At 40.2% G+C, this 17165-nt stretch overlaps 1 protein-coding gene across 1 annotated transcript; it reads right to left on the reverse strand. All coding sequences in view use genetic code 11, as the record gives it.

The window, feature by feature from the left end:
• Positions 1–7208: 7208 nt before the first annotated feature.
• On the reverse strand, positions 7209–8844 carry EGR_10197 (hypothetical protein; the record flags this gene model as incomplete). Its single annotated transcript, XM_024499446.1, has 9 exons — positions 7209–7262; positions 7388–7581; positions 7713–7770; positions 7848–7952; positions 8072–8146; positions 8215–8318; positions 8403–8544; positions 8639–8710; positions 8782–8844. 9 exons carry the CDS (start codon positions 8842–8844, stop codon positions 7209–7211), a joined length of 867 nt encoding a protein of 288 aa, XP_024346135.1.
• Positions 8845–17165: the final 8321 nt, after the last annotated feature.

Below are 17165 nucleotides of genomic sequence, written 5' to 3' on the forward strand. Positions count from 1 at the left end.
TTTGCTGATTATCTAGAAAAAGGAAACAAATGCATTCGTAATTTCATAGTGGCAAAGATGTTGATGATATCACCATGCAATCTATATACCCACAGCAAAGATTATGAATGCGCTTGTGATTTCTTTCGGGACTTAAATAGATCGTGTATGCCAGTCATGCGCATGTAGCTGTGAGCTTGGAGGATCCAATTAATTAACGTCAATGTAGAACGAAGGACATGACGAAACAATCCTTGTGCAGGTTTTCAAGGTAGCATTTTCTATGGCTCTAAAACTAACCAATCAATTTGGCTCATTTGAGCATACTTCTTTGTGTCAATGTGCGCAAATGCTGACATCCTCATGTGATCCGCTTTTCCATGATTTCAGGGCAATATATTACTGAATAAATTTTATTGTCTCCTTCTAAGTGTTTTGCGCTAGCCTCGGAAGTTCTGATAGCTGCATATTCAGTCCCATCCGGTCTAATGATCATAAGGTAATGGAGAACTAAGTGTCAACATGCACTCCTTACTTCGTAGGAGGATTGACAACACCCTAAGTTACTTTGCCTTTATTTGAAAGAATCATGGTGTATAATTGTGGGAAAATCACTCCAGCAGACGACCTCATTTCCGATTGAACGAAATAAACATGAATGGTCGAATGAGTTGGAAAGAAGGGGTAAATATCTGGGTGGAAGAACGACTTCTGGAGATGAGCAATCAAGTCCAGCATAAATGAGCCAGGGTTAAATAGATGAAGGAGGGTTAAAGATGAGTGAAGGGTGAATGTGTGGAGCAAGGACTGTATTGATGAATGAATGGGTCACAGTGTGGTTAACTGGGTTCCTTCAGAATCGATGGAATTCAGGTAGATGCTCAAATGGAGCGAGATAAATGGGAGGTTTAATCTCGTCATTTACTAAGACGTTTCAGTAAATTCTGTCGCTGAGGAGCATGACACCACCCAAAAAAGTAGTATTGAGAACAGTTTCGCATAGATAGACGAAAAGTTTGACGGATAGATGCTAGGAAAGGTACATTGGTGGAAAATTTAATGAGAGACATTAAAACGTTTTTCTTCATCTTCACTGAGTTCGTCATATGACCACATGAAATCGGTTTTGCGTCATCCTGATTCTGTAGTCAGGAGATGTACTTGATAATGGAAAATGCGGGCGCAGGCGATACAAGCGCTTCTTCATCTACCTTAAAGTGTTTTGAATCCCTGAGCAAAATAAAATTTAAAATCGGCAAAACACTGATGTGGCTCATCAAAACAGACGTTAAAATAGCGAAATTCATTAAAGTAAATAAGATCACCTATGAAAAAGGAATTACCAGTGAAGACACATTTAAGTAAACGATCAAGTTTAGTTGGAGATGGCTGGGTGAAAGCTCTTCGCACTTTGCACCTTGATACAAATCCACCCAATTTATTCCTTTATGCCTTTACCTCAGCTTAGAATTTGGCTCTTTTCCATGTTTTGGCGGAGCACAGCCTGTTGAGTGTGATATTCTAGCTTTTAAAGCAATGATCATAAATCTTCACCCTATCGCACACACTACCCACTTCGACAGGGGTGTTAGTCAGGCTACATCACGGAAGGCACCGTTATGAGCAGTTAGCCAGCCCTTTTGACTAGAAGCTCTTGTAAGTGCTAAGAGACATAAATTCTTCTGTAACAATTATTAATGCACATCATAATTCTCTAAGAGGCAAGGAGAGGGCTCACCTATGAGGACACATTTTCACAGGTTAGACCAGTTTAGCAATCTCGAAAATATACGCTATTATTTATGCGCATGGATTACGAGGTGGTGGTAGCTGTTGGTTGGTCTATCGAGAGAGGAATCGCCACTAGGCTCCCTTTCATTACCTTACCATAACAACGCTTTTATAATTGTAACGTGCAGTACCCCCAGTGATTTGATCATGTCTGCTTACCCCGATGCATTGCAGGTTGATGTAAACGAAATGTGTGCATTTCGTGGACTCAGGACTCGAGCACTGTTGATTGCATTTGTGTAAGAGAAAAAAAGGTATCGACGTTAAACAAAATTCATAATTAATTGGATTAGCTGGTTTAAGTTCATATAAAAAGCGGAGTTGTTTTATTGCTTAGGTCTATTAACGTTCCACTTTTGCTTGTATAAACCCACTTTCTACAATTAGTTGTTAAATGCATTCAATTAAATAGAGGATTAGTCTAAACTATAAACCTCAGATTTAACTAATTCTTAGGAAAGAATACTTGTTAGTTATAAATAGCTTTAAATTAATCACTACAAAAAAAGATTTCATGTGTGCTTAAATTGAGCCTATTGAATGGTGAGTTTTAGCAAGATAGATAGGATCCCTCTTTTGATTCTCACACTTGCAGATAACAATCCGAGATGAATTGTCGAAAAGACAACGATTGTGTCAGTCTTTTGTTAGAAAGAGGGAGGACATAACTTCTTTCTAGAAAGGTGTTTCAAATCGCCATTAGAATAAGGATTCTAACACGTGGCAAAAGGCGTGTGTGAGTGATCTAGATTGCATTTAGTTTGACGCTTGAAGGGGCTGCCCATCCACAAATCTGAAAGTCGTACATTCACGGATATAACGTAACTAACCACCCATTCATTTTCCAATGAATTTGAATTGACTACATTAAGTGTCTTTGTCCCCTTGTTGTGCTTAGCCTCATTATTGCTCAATGCTCGTCACTGGCTGCAGCAACTTCATTCAATGAGTCCAAGCTTTCATCAGGGAAACTCTGTTGAGGTGGAGATGAGTTTCGATTTAGGAGGATATGTTAAGAACTGGATGATGCTCCACGAACGGTGGTTCTTTACTCCTGTCATGCCAATTGACTATAAAGTAACAATTACTTAGCCTTAACCAACAATCAACTAGACGCTAAATAGGGCTTGTCAAGTTAACTCCGTAATTTTGCCAAATTTCTCCTCAAATGCCGTCAGACTATATGAAACCCTCTTAAAGTGGTCTACATCTAAATGATAGATTGGTTGGGGTTTCAACATTCTTATCGATCAATTTATTCTTTCAAAATAGCGAATCTTACTGCACCAGGCCTCATCTTATGTCATATGATTTCATTATTCCCACGAAATGAGAAGGAAAGTGCGTGGGATTCTCGTTTGCGCACGATTTCACAAGCAGAAGGAAGATTTACCTACAGTCAGTCCCACTGCTATTTGGTAGGCAGAATTGTGATTGGGGGCTACAGGGGTAACATAGGTGGAGACAGATGCTGAATGAGTGAGGGGAACGGAGGAATCAGCAGTTCCCCACGCATTTGCCTGCTACATTCATTCACCCCATTTACAAACCACACTTACTCTCGTGTTCAAGTTATGGCTGCAAAGTACCCCAAACAGCGAAGTCCACTTCGTTATCAGTGTTGAAGTACTGACATATGTACGCTTTCACTGCCTTTGTTGCATTGCGAGGTCTGAGGCAAAGCATGCACTACATGCCCTTTAGTGATTGTGCTCACATTCAGACGTTGACTGAATATTCGTGTTTGTGAGTGATGTGACTATAGCATTAGGGTGTAAAATCTCCATCAGTAGGGTTGGCGCTAGCTTACGCAGGACCGGTATAAGACTTGGACATCTCCAAATCATTTGATCCAATGTCTTACTGCACAGAAAATGAACATTGGAGCAGCTAGGTGTCCCAATACCATATTATCACATCCTCTGACAGCATTAGTACCAGGTTCCCATTGTAATATGCTATTCCATAATCCAATCTGTTGCAACTGTTGACTGTCATCTTGATTGACTGCCTCCACACATCACAACACCTCATGACTCGAACATCTCTTGTGAATGATGCAACCCATATGGCATTGCTTATGTCGTGTGTAGGACTGCCACATAAAAACTGAAGCACCCACTTTGGGTTTGGCAAAACAAAATCTACTGTTTCAACATGGGGGGATATTCAAATGGTGAGGTGGTCTGCTAGCACGAAGCGACATTCTACTTTAAAATAATCAGTAGAGCGTGTTGCCACAGGTCTTGCGGGTGTATGTACCATATGAATACGTTACAGCAGTTGTAAAGGGTGGAGTGAGTTGTGACGTCTTCTGAAGCGAGTCTCTGCCGATTCAGCAACTGCACCAATGATACGTCCATTTTGGTCTCCCATTGGTCTACCAACAGTCTCAGAACCTATCAGGAGAGATATATTTGGCAGTCATCTCCAATTTGTTGGAATCATGAGAGCATTTACTCCATGTCTTTCATTCCTTCACTTTCCTTTTAAAATAAGATGGTTAAAGGCATTTAACATACGGCAAAGTAGCTGATGAGTAGACTGAGAGAAGAGGTCTCATCTCTGAGGTCTTCTTCTGCTTCGTTCTTTTGGTGGAGATAGCATCTGGTCAGCAGTGGGAACTATCCCTCCATTTACTTGCGCCTACACACGTAGTCCATAGTTGGTTAGATTTCGTTTGGATTTGAAAGAGCTAGAAAATGCTATTGCCCACTCAAATGTGCCAAAATGAAGCAGACTTCACCGATGATGTGCTTGACTGCTTTACTTTGATCCAACCTGCATTTGAGGGCAACAAACGTAGTATAGAGACTCCAGCATCTCCGTTTTGGATGTATAAGAGTGCAAAACGCTGCTAACTACGTGGATCTTTTTGTCTTTCTTTGACTGACAAGCTTTGTTTACTTGTAAATCAAGTTAGTTTGAATCCTATAGACATCGACAAGTTCTAGCTCATGAACACGATGCCCTGTTCTAAGGTGAATGAGTTGGCTGGAGAGCCTGTCTGCTGACAAAGAAGTAATATTTCCACTTGCATTTGATGGATACTAATGGAACTCGCATGCCAGGTGCGAACTCTACATTTAACGTCCTCTATCTGCTTGTACTAATTGATGGTATCTTTGAGTTCCTTTATTAAACGGAAACGAGGACCAAGGTCCCATGGCACGTTCAACTCACTAATTACCTAAGAGCATAGAGAGGAGGGCGCTTGATTGCTAAAGTCTTTGAATCAGATAAGCGATGCTTTAAATTGCGAAACCACTTTTCCTTTGTCTAGACGATGCTTCATCTCCTGGACTCCACAGCGTCTTCGCCCCCCACAATTTCTACATCCTTATTGATACTGTGGCTCTACTGAGCTCTTTTTCTTCACGAAAAGACCTCAAAAGGGAATTGAGAAGCAACATCGATAAAAATTATACGCCTACGCTGCCCTTACGAATGAAAAATACTACGACTATTCCGGATACTTGATTTGAAGCGTCACGTAGTGGGAGGAGTCATTAAAATCCACTGTAATTCAAAGCTGAATAGGTACAAATACAAACTTTGCCTTTGGATCGTAGTTAACCTTGTATTCTGCGGGAAGATAGATGACAAATGACATTAAAAGGTGAATATTATAGGGCCGCCTGGCCTACTTAAATGATCATAAGTAGGTAGAATGGGAGATAAATCAGTGTTCCTTAAAACCCTATTTCAGAATTGCCTTCAGGCGAAAGCTGGAAAGAAAACGCAATGACCGTGTGCATTACAGACTTTCTTTGAAGGGAATTAATCGCCTTTCAAACATCACAACTATGAAGCTAAATATCTCAATAGGGTTGATTTAGCCTGGTAAGACATATTTCAGAAGTTCTTTTATTAATTTAGCAGCCATCCCATCAGCCTTGAAGTTTTGAGGGTTTTCATTGTATCTTGGACACATGCACTCTTCCTCCTTCTCTCCTCGTGATCCTCTGTAGTTTGATTGAATGTAGTTTTGCCAACCTATACTGACGACTTAACCCTAGGCGCACCAAATGCGATTTGGTACCAATATTTTAACTTAACTAAAACTAATTTCCATTGACTTAGGTTTTGAAATAGACATTGTGCTTTAGCAACTGTGGAATGACCCTTATACCCGTCAGCGGTTGGATTCACATTATTCAGAGGGCTATCCACTTTGAAACTCAAGACAACACATTAGCCAGTGCTTAGAATAGACCAGGACGCAGAATTATGCACGGCTGTGAGGACTGATGAGATAAAATGAAGTCTGAAAATATAGTAATTCCCAAATGAAGTCATTTACACTCTAAGTCAGAGAGTCCTTTTTGGCACATCTTGTCAAGCTAAGCGGATGTAAGTCTGTGGCAGTTACCATTGGCGTCTGAATGTCCAGTGAGCACAAGACGCAGAGACACAACCACCCACTCAGTGGCAATGGCAAAATATTGAGTTATTGGAGAAGCACCTGCAGAGGCTCATCAGAACCTCGTCATTTCTTAAGGAGTTTTACCATTTAGAACAAACTAAATGCATAAGACTTTGGGAAACCAGAAATAGGTTTTCCCATATCTCCCATGAAGCGATTCAAACAATGTTAGGTAGTACCTCCTCCTTGTTCAGTATCCAATGCAGGTGCAGGATAGGCAGTTAATTTCAAAATTAAAATTTTAGTCGTCCTTGCTTAGAATTCATAAATAATTCTCTCCATCTCAAGCAAGCACGCCGACTAAGCGGACATAAATCAGAGCAATGATACAGGCTTTTATTAACCGACTGGAACTTTATATTGTGCTCCGTACTCTCCAAGGACATTATGGACGACTATTCTCCTCTGAGAGGCTCTTGCTATGCAACGTCTTCTATCCTCCCACTTTGTCTATTTGTCTGACAAGCTTTTCCAACTCTTTACTCCGTTACGCAGGCTCTTAAATATCCATTGACGAAATTCTCCTAGGCCGTATATCTTCTGGGACATGCCAGCTGCTACTCGACCCTCCTCCTGGTCAGTAACAGAACTTCTGCTACACTACTACGATTTCAGACGACTGCAGAGAGGACCCAAAGTGATAAACTTACGCCTTTTTAACTCACGCACCATCTCTTCCCACTCTCTCTCCTTCACCATTTACCCTTTTCCCTCCACTACCCATTACACAGTAAAAGAGATCTCCATCCTAATCACTAACGTCTGCGGCACACTCCCAACTTCCGCCTGTTTCAATTCGTCTTCATTTCAAGACACCACAAAACAGTCTCTGTAGCAGGTTTGATAGCCTTTTCATAACTTAAAAGTTGTAACTATATCTTATGCAAAATACGATTAGAAATTGAAATACCGATTCTGTTAATTTGCATATGAAGCATCGTTAATGGAAGCAGAGTGAAAAAACAGTTAAGATGTCTAAGGGCAGTTGCTTCAGTTTGTTAGGCTGACATCTTTAATGCCATATCCACCACTTGTACAGACAGCACACCACGATAAAGACCAAGACCTAAAATAGGATGAAAGATATGTATATGAGTAGAATCCTGGCCATTGTGGGTTAAGAGATCTTTGTCTGGAATTATTGGATGTGGTTCCCAAGAAGCGAGATGGAATTTGAGCAGCAAGACCTACCTTGTAGACTGTAATGCTGCAAACGATCCATAAGTAGTAGCCTTTGTACGAACCCAAGAAATCCTCAATCTTTTTTTTGCACCCTCCGACGCCAAGTCTTTCTGCTTCCGTTTTGTTACATATTTGATCATGTGGTGGGTCTTTAATCACGGTGATATTGAGGCCGCAGCATGGTGGTGGATATGTAAATGGAGCTAAAACCAAGTGTCCTTGCATCTTAAGAAATGTTATCACTTGTTTCCTATAAATTTTATAGCAATAAGTCATAATTCTCCTAGAAATCTTTCACAGCGCCTAACGGGATACCATTCCAATCGAATCTTACGCGGCATTCCATCGAAGTCGGAGGGTCCGTGTAGACCACAGCAGAAATTACCATTCGCCTAAAGAAGAAATTATTGTGAAGCGTTTTCAAATAAAAAGAATATTTCATTCTTCTAACAATTAAGTTATCACCTACCATACCCACGACACCCCATAAACCGAGGATGGGTCCACTTAGGGAATCATTGGTTCGAAGGTGTACAAAGGAACAATTAAGTAATGTTAATATTGTTCCGTATAGCTGCAAAAAGACAAGCGTAAAAATTTCTTGGAATCCGTTTTCGCAACACTTATACATGTTCCCAGAATAGGTACGAATTTATGGCAAATTTGAGCTGACCATACAATGTTATGACCTACCTTATGAGGAAAGGCGAGGAGGTAGATGATGAGAACCAGTTCAAGTATGATGAGAATCATAAGTAAAACCATGTACTGTAAACAAAAATTCCTCTTATTATTTGGTAGTTATAAAGTAAGGCAAAATAGCATTTATAGCTTACAGCGAATCCAAAGCATGAGTACTTGCAGTACAGAGCAAAGACACCGAGGAGGGCGATAAGGGCCACAAGAAAACCAATTATGATCAAGACAAGCGCAAGGCTGGCTGAAGCGAATCACATAAGTAATTTTTTATCAGGAAGAATGCCAAAGTGCTGTGCTTCAATCTGCAGCAGACTTATCAACTTACTGCCGTAGTACTGGAGGAAGAGGACCACTTCCCCCAGCATTTTTTCTGGCCAATGGGAGACCAGCTTTTCCATCAGAGTGACGGCGAATGGGTAGCTGAATTTCAACAATAAGCCCAGTATTCCAATGGCCGCAAAAATAATCTAAAACATAAGAGGGTCAATTTGTGTCCCCACTTTGAAGGAGAAGGCAAGATGTATGGGATGTAAGGAGTTAGTGCCCACTCATTTGACTTACGAAGAGAATTAAATTCAAGAGTGTCAATAGACATCTAAGACACCCAAGAAGACAGTACATTTTGATGAATCCCTAGAAAAAGGGAAACAAAAGCATTCATAATTTCATGGTGACAAAGTTGTTGATGAAATTACCAAACAAACAAAGCACCCACAGCAAAAGTTTTGAGTGTGCATGTAGCAGGTTTTGGGACTTATATAGATCATACGTGCCAGTCAAATGAGTGTAATTGTGAGGATTGAGGAGCCAATTATATGGCATCCAAGTAGAACGAAAGTAGAACGAAAGATCCGAAACAAAGCTTGTGCAAGCTGAGTAATGTAGCAATTTCTGTGGCTTTCAAGCGAACCAATCACTGTGGATAATTTGGGCAGCCATCTTTGTAGGTAATGGGAACAAGTGCCGCCACCTACATGTGATCCGTTCCCCAAAATTGTAGAAGACTCATTAATCTGCTATTTAATGAATAAATGTTGTGATAAATGATGTATATTTGCTAGTTGTTTGGTATATTGGATGCTGGATTAAACACACCGCTTTATTTTTCCCTTCCAAATGGTTTATATTAACCTTATCAAGTCTGACAGGTGCTTAATCAATGACGTCTTGCTAATAAGCACCGCTTATTCCACCTTAAATGTCTCTAACTTTTACTGAAGTAATCACAATTCTTTATTCTAGAAATCCACTCTTGCAGACGGCCTTAGTTTCCGTTGGATAAACCAAGCATGAATGAATGATGGAGTTGGAAATGAAGGGACCAATGTTTAGGAAGATGAGAAATCAAATGCAGAATGGATGGATAATGAAGGAGACTACGACGAAAGCAGAGTGAATGATTTAAGTTATATCTATAAGTGAAGGGATGGCTCTATGCACAACTTGAGTCCTTAAGAAATGAGGGAACTAATTTTGCAGCTTGAACGTAGAGAAATAAACAGAACCTTTAGTTTTGCTATTTGAAAGGCATTTTAGCAAGTCCCACGATTTGGGAATGTGGCAATACCCAAATAAATGTTACATCGTGAGTTATCCTCGATGAGTAGCTGGGAGGTTTGGTGGACAGGTGGTAGGAAAGGCAAATAAATGGAAAATTGGATACGACCATTGGAGCATTTTTTTGCACCTCTTAGGGTGTATCACATGACCACATCAAATCTATCCTGTGCCCTCATATTTTGGAAGTGAGGAGATGTATTTGGTTGTGGGAATATGGCGCAGGCAACACGATCGCATTAGCAACTGCCTTGACAATCGGCAATACGCATTGGAATGCCTCATCAGCTCGAAGTTGGAACAGTAAAAATAAACTTCTCTTCAAATGTTTGTCACTTATGACAAAGAATTTGCTTTGTCATCCTGCATTTCCCAGAACTTAACATCCTAATTGCGGATGGTTGGTTGAATACCTTTACTCACTTTCCTTTGTTATACAAATCGCCTCTAATCATTCCTTTTATCAACCACTGCTTTAATCTCAGCCCAGAACTTGGCTCTATCCCATGTGACAGGCATGATGCAGTCTGCTAGGTGTAACATTCTAGCTTCCAAACCATTAATCAAAATATTCTAGCCCACTGCACGCTCTTCACTCCCACAACAATGCTTGTCATGCTACATCACGGGATGCATCTTTATGAGTAATTAGACAGCTCTTTTGACTGGGAGCTCTAGTGGGTGTCAAGTGCCACAAGACACGACTCCTTTTGCAGGAATGATACAAGCACATCATAATGCCCTGAGAAGGAGGGTGAGGATTCACTTGTAAGGACCTATCCCGCCTGCTCTATACGCATGCATTTCCAAATGTAGGTAGACATTCGTCTGGCCATCGGTGGACCGATGGATGCTCAGCTCTAGTCCACTAGTGTAGAGTTACGTAGAGTGTCTGCTGTGGTTTTAGCTTGTCTACATACCCCGATTCAGTGCAGTGTGATGCAAAGAGTGTGTATTTAGTGGACTGGATACTCAATCAATGGTGATTGCATTTGTCTGAGGTAATGGGGTGAACTCTGACTGTGTCTATGCCAGCTAAAGTCAAAAGCCTTTACCAATTGGGTTTACCGGTCTAGGTTTGTGCAGAAAGTGGGATTGTTTAAATGCTCATCTCCATTAGCTGCTCACTTTTGTTAGTTCAAACCCACTTTCTACAAGCTAGTGTTGAAAGCATGCAATCTACTGATGGATTAAGCTGACCAATAAACCTCAAATCAAATGTATTTTATAAAATTTAATTGAGTGTATTTAAGCAGCTTTTTGTGGATTATCACATGGACAGATTCTTACGGGTAATTTGATTGCGCCTTTTTGAGTGGTCTATTTATGTGTGGTAGATAGAATCCCTCTTTTATTGCTCACACTTGGAGGCAAGAGTCCATGAGGAAATGCCGTTTGAACTCTTCTCAGATTTTTGACATACATTTTGCTAGGAAAGCCAACCACTGTAGCTGACGTTAAATAAAAGGCCGGAGGATTTAGCCTCCCCATATATGGGTGTTTCAAATCCCCATTAGGTTAAAAATTCTATCTGAAACGTGGCTGGATAGTTTGTTTTATGTGTTCCAATCCATCCACTAATCGAGTGTAGGTTTGATATATCCATAGTCGTTAAATTAACATGTGCCACCACCCATTCCTTCCACGATCACACAAAGAATGCTTGTCTTCTTTCTGTTTTGAGTCTCATTTTCGCTGCTCATTTCTGACCACCAACCATCGTAACGTCAATCGTTGAAACGCCTTATCTCCACAGTGGGACTGCAGTCAGTGTGAGGTGACGACGCATTTGTAGTACAGAAAGGCTTCCGGTTGCAATTGATAGGACTGACGCATAGCCTGTTTGAGTTTTGATGTTTCTGCGGTTTGGCGAAGTGTATCAGGGGAAGAGCTTTGAGTCCAAAAGGTGCTAAATAAATCACAAATTGGGAATTCTTACCTGTGTCACGTAAACTGAGTGCATAATGACGTTTATTTAACCTTAATTAGCATTCAGTTTTACTAAAAAGATCGGATGCCTGGTTAACACCTTAAAACTCACAAAGTTTTACAAGAAGCTATAATACCTTCTTAAATGGGTCTACTTTGAAATAAAAAGATTGACTTAAGTCCTCCGGTTTAAATCTGTCTATTTACTGTTTCAGAAAAACAAATCTTGCAACACACAGTTTATCCTAAGTCATCCGATTTCATTAGTCCTACGAAATGCGGAGATAGTGTGTGGGTTTCCCCATTACTCATGATTTTGCAAGCAACATGAGTGGTTAAGTGGGTAATTTGAGGAATTTTGAGACTGATCGATGGATACGGAAACGCATTAGTCTTCGGTTTGTTTTAGTAATAGACTCTCACAGGCGCCTAAAACAAAAGGTATTCACCATGAAGTTTTATGGCTGGGAAAAAAACTTTAGGGGCAAAGCTCGCTTTTCCTGAATTGTATTGCCTTTGTGAGAAAGGATAGATGTCTGAAGGGACACTTACTTGTAAGGAAATTATTTCCAATCCGAAGGTTTGAAAACATATTTCAATGACAGGATGCAGACCATATCACTGGCAAACAGATTGTGCAGGAATTTCCGTGGAAAAGTGCAGTATCAATTTTATAATAAACTTTTATCAAAATCCATCTCCATGGACGCTCCGGTCCTCTTTACCGATTCCAAAGTTCAAAAGGAACAATCCTTTTTTATTAAAAAAGTGAAATATTTAAAGCCTTAATCTCCCCCTTTTTGGCAGTAACACCAAACTTTCTGCAGTGTGTCCAAGTCATTTTAATACTTTATTCTTTAAAAATAACACAACTTTATGCGTTGTTTTTCTACTACTGAGACCAGACTGTTGTCTATCAATAATTCTGGAATGTGACTCAATCCCTTGCATACGTGAGATCTTGCCACAAATTGTCAAGCAACAAATTCCCTCACAAGTAAAATAGACCCGCCTAAGTAACAAAATTGCAAACTTTGAAGGTCACCCTAAGTTATAATGCACATTGTAAACTTTTTGAGGTGGTAATTGTGAAAGGCCTAAAATTCGAGATGAAGCACTTAATCCTCGATTGACCACTACGTGTATGGGAACTGATTTTCCACCTTTTTCACTATTTAGTTAATGGGGTCTATCGGTTTCTCACTTCAAATCACTGATATTTACGCAGAAAAAGAGAAAGATTTCTTTGGGAGGACGAACTTGTACTAGTAAAACGACTGTTGCAATTCAGCATTCCAACCTTACTACTAAATGGAACTACCTAAGACTGTGATATGCCGATAAAATTTTTTCAATGAGTGTATGGAGGTTGCATTAACGAGGATTTTATGGTAGTTTAGTGCAACTTGGCATACTACTGAATTCGCCTGTTAGTAGTGTGGTCTACCATATTTAAAAATGCTCTCAAAAAGCATATCATAACAGATGTAAAAAGTACTCAACTTTAATGGGATTAATGAATTTATGAGAAATTTAAGTTAAAAAGGAAGAGACGCATACGTGATTCAGTCCAGATCGGAACTTATGCTTTCCACACCGGGTAAATGAGAAGTTACTTCAGCGTTACTACATTTAATGGTATGTGACAAATATTTCCTTTTAACACTACCCAAAGCCAATCTTAAAGGCTATTAATTATGTTCGTAGGCAACAATACCAGTGCACGACTGGAGCTGTGAGGTGGTTGAATTTCCTGCATTTGGAGCCGTTAGACCATCACGTGCATGTGAGGCACCGCACGATTAAAGGATGTCCTGCCACTCAGTTAAAAGGGACGTAAACGGTAAAAATGTTTCAAAAATGACTGGCAAGTATTTATCACTAACGAATTTGACCATGGTGTCGCCTATGCCACAGCTCAGCACTCATTTCTGTGGACGTTTGGCCAGCACGCGAAAGTCCTGATTTCCAAACCGCTATTCACAATCCAAAAGTTGGCTCATGCCGGACCTTCTAGGCTGGTTAAGTCATTCTGGCCAACCTTGTTATGCCTGGAAGATAAGTGTGAACTATGTCAAAAATTAAATGAAGGCTCTACACATCAAAACGTCCCCTTCGCCATCAGAAACTAAAAATATTCAAGTCATTTAAACTCCCCGAGATTTGAAGGAAACCCAATCTTTGGAGAAAAGAATACTGCCTTTTTTCTAAAGAAAATTCTGCATATATTTGGAATAATAAAGGATAAAAAGGCAAACTATCATACAGATGTTCTATCTAAGTCGGCATAACCTCAACTTGGCTATCAATGCCGCCACCGTGAGTGTAAACAAGATGAACTAAAACAAAATAACAATGAAAGAGCAATAAAACAATTAAAGATAGCATTAATCAACAATGTATACAATACATGAGATACATCTTTTAAATGTTGTGCTAAATTACCAAGTGTAAATTTTACCTGGACTAGCAAAATACCCACAGAGATAAGGGTAAAAATTCTCATTTCCCGTCGGAGGAAGTTTATAATTCGACTCCGACAGCCAAACACCCAGTGCAGTTTCGGGGAGTTACATCGACATACTTCATTAAGAGCAATGGCGCAGCATTCTCTGGGACAGATTCCTGAAGGCGGTGGTAATCTGCATGTATGTGTAAACTTCTTACCGGGGGGAAGGTAGCTAACGTTAAAATCGTTGGGTGAATCCATCCCGCAGCAGCGAACCCCATTTTCCTGAAACAGGTAAATCATATGTCTCATTATGTTGTCATACTACTGACATATTGATTAAGTAGACGAACCTTTTGCATGATTAGAGACCAAATAACGGTTGAAAATCCCGAAAAGCCCTCAAAATCACGCAGTAGGATGGACAACACTGATGTTATGACATTTATGAACTGGAAAAAGGAAAAATGAAAGATTATTTAAAGAGGGTGCTGGAGTCAGTTAAAACACCACTTACGAGATTTTGAGTGCTGAATAGAACGATTATTCCTATGCCCTCCAAGAAAACTGTAATACCAAGAATCCCACCGTACTAAAAATAGATGGGAAAAGATTTACGATTTTTCCCGCTCCTACAAGTGGGAATACACGGTGAATGAGTAAAGGACCTCAAAACTGAATAACCGCGCTCTTTATCCTGCTTCGAGTCGTTAAGAATGACCCATATGAGTGAACGGAAAGGCTAGAAATGTCAAGAAAGTGACGAAACAAGCATTAAAAATTATACCATTTTTGGGTTAACTAAGAAAGCCCACATATATTCTACCCAAACAGCCTTTTGCAGAAAATCTGCTTAACATAACTACCAGGTTCCGTGGGAGGAGAAATTTCTGGACAATCAAGAATCCCCTGGAGCGAGACAAAAGCCTTCTTTAAATTTGGCTTGTCTGACCCCTTTCACCTTTAGACGACAGAAAAAACTGGTCCTAGCCGTCTTCGCTTCTATCTCAGCTTTCTTCCAGACTGCATGTTCAATTTCGCTTGCTGTCTTCCAAAGGTAAGAAAAGGTGACAATCATAACACAGAAGAATGTCACTGAGGAGAATGAGGGTAAGACAGTATCTTAAAGTGCGGTAAATTTGGGCTGTGGGGTCTTTCACTGCCTTGTATATGTATGACTTTCCTTAGACGGTTTCGACAAAACACCCTCCTTTCTAAAGAGAAGTTATCTTACGTTTGGATTGAGGTGCATCGAGCAAATGGTAGGAGAAAAAAAAGTACACACTGGACGCACAGTGTTCTGTTACCACTTTATCGCCAAATGCTGTAAGCCTCCACCTTCTGAGATGCAAGAAGCAGACAGGTTCCAATTACCTTTACCAAGATTCAACGGACGTTTAGTGACATCAGCATTTCAAATAGAGGAGAGAGAATGAAGGAAATAACAAAGCACATTGATGTCCTTTAACCCATGCCCAAAAGCTTTATAAAGCTTACAGGCAACTACATGCACTTCACAGGTCATCAATGATTGCGACAAGTTGTTGCCAAGGCCTCGTAAAAGTTGATGTCATCTGGTAGTCATTATGAAAGGGCTTAGTATTTTCAATTTTGAACGTTGTGTTTACGACTAGAGGCAAGGTTCGGATTCACAGCTGAACTTTTGGCAATCTGTTTTTCAAGCCTACTCACTTGGTGGAAATTCTCTAAGAGTTTTCAGAATTTGACATTGATATCGTTAAGGTACCACTAAGCATCTCCCATACCTTTGGTTTATCTGTTTCGTAATTTAGTCATACTCATAGAAACATTTTTCTTGCTACTTAGGCAATGCCGCGGTCTAAGAGTAGATCAAAATGCCATCACAAGCATGAGGAGGGTGATGGAACAAGGGTATGGGTAGCCAAACAGCTGAAAGCACAGTAATCAGGAATGTGTTTATGGATCTTTGCGTTAAAATTGAGGGATTTCATGTCCTTTCAAACTCAATTATACAAGTGAGCTGATCATCTATATGTTGAAAGGGTGGGAGGGACATAAGCTGGGCTAAGACGGGGGCAGTAGTCAAGCATTCATTAAAGAGATGCAAATCCCTTGCAAGTCCCGAATCTTTCCTACTCTTTCTAAGGGACAGCAGTCATAACTTCACGAGTCCACTTTGATCTCACATGAAACCTAACTTGCAGAGACATAAGGTGCTTAAATTTTCGTCACTGTAATGGCTATTTAAATTGCTTCCAAGTTGTTCAACAAAGCGATATTAATGTGTTTGAGCTTAGACCTTTACGACACTTCGACCCAATGATCGAAGAGGTCATGATATTTTTATGGCTCATCCGTATGGGTCAGCTGGGGGGAGGAGAAAGGTGTGCGCTTACCTGACTGCCAGTCGGCTCACCAAAAATACATGAGGGTCCAATTCCAGCCTATTTATAGCACATAAATCGGCCTTAGCTTTGTAGCGGCAATTAACAAACTTAAAACCAACCACATTATGCCAGTTAGATAGGCGTCTAGAGGAGAAAATCCTTCTCCGAAAGCCTGCTCTTTATGTATTAGATGGAACTAGGTATTTCATCATTCAGGTTATTTGGGCAGTTGGTGAAACATTATATGGTTACTCTCGTCACAACAAAAGCACCATAGCTGTCTTAGAGGTCACGGTCTAGTTGAAAGGCGATGGTTACCAATTCTTGGATTTGAAACTCGGTAGCCCAATTATGAAATTATGAAGCAAAATCAGTAAAGATGGTACCTCTAAATGTGCAGGCTAATTGCTTGAAGCAGGGACGTCCTTTAGTAAATTAACATCTTTCATTTTGGAAGTGTTAGTTTAAGGTCAACTGGATGGAGGTTTTAACAGTAACCCAGAACCACGTACGATGTAGGAATCAACAATGGGCAACTTCCCCCAAATTTAACCATTCATTGGTTATATAGGATGTCAGGTAAATAAACAAGCCCTGTAACGTCATTACAGGTTCCTACAGGCCTTCAGCAGCTTTGAGTTACAAAAGTAAGTGCCAGAGCTATAAGAGACGATTTCTTTCAAGCCTTCAAAAGAACTTATTTGAGGCTCAATTAACGGCTGACCTTTATTAACACAACGGGCTCATGTAGTCTCTAAAAGTGCGTCGAAAGACATGCACAAGT

The sequence above is a fragment of the Echinococcus granulosus genome (genome assembly GCF_000524195.1).
Source record: "Echinococcus granulosus chromosome Unknown EG_S00198, whole genome shotgun sequence".
Lineage (NCBI taxonomy): Eukaryota > Metazoa > Platyhelminthes > Cestoda > Cyclophyllidea > Taeniidae > Echinococcus > Echinococcus granulosus.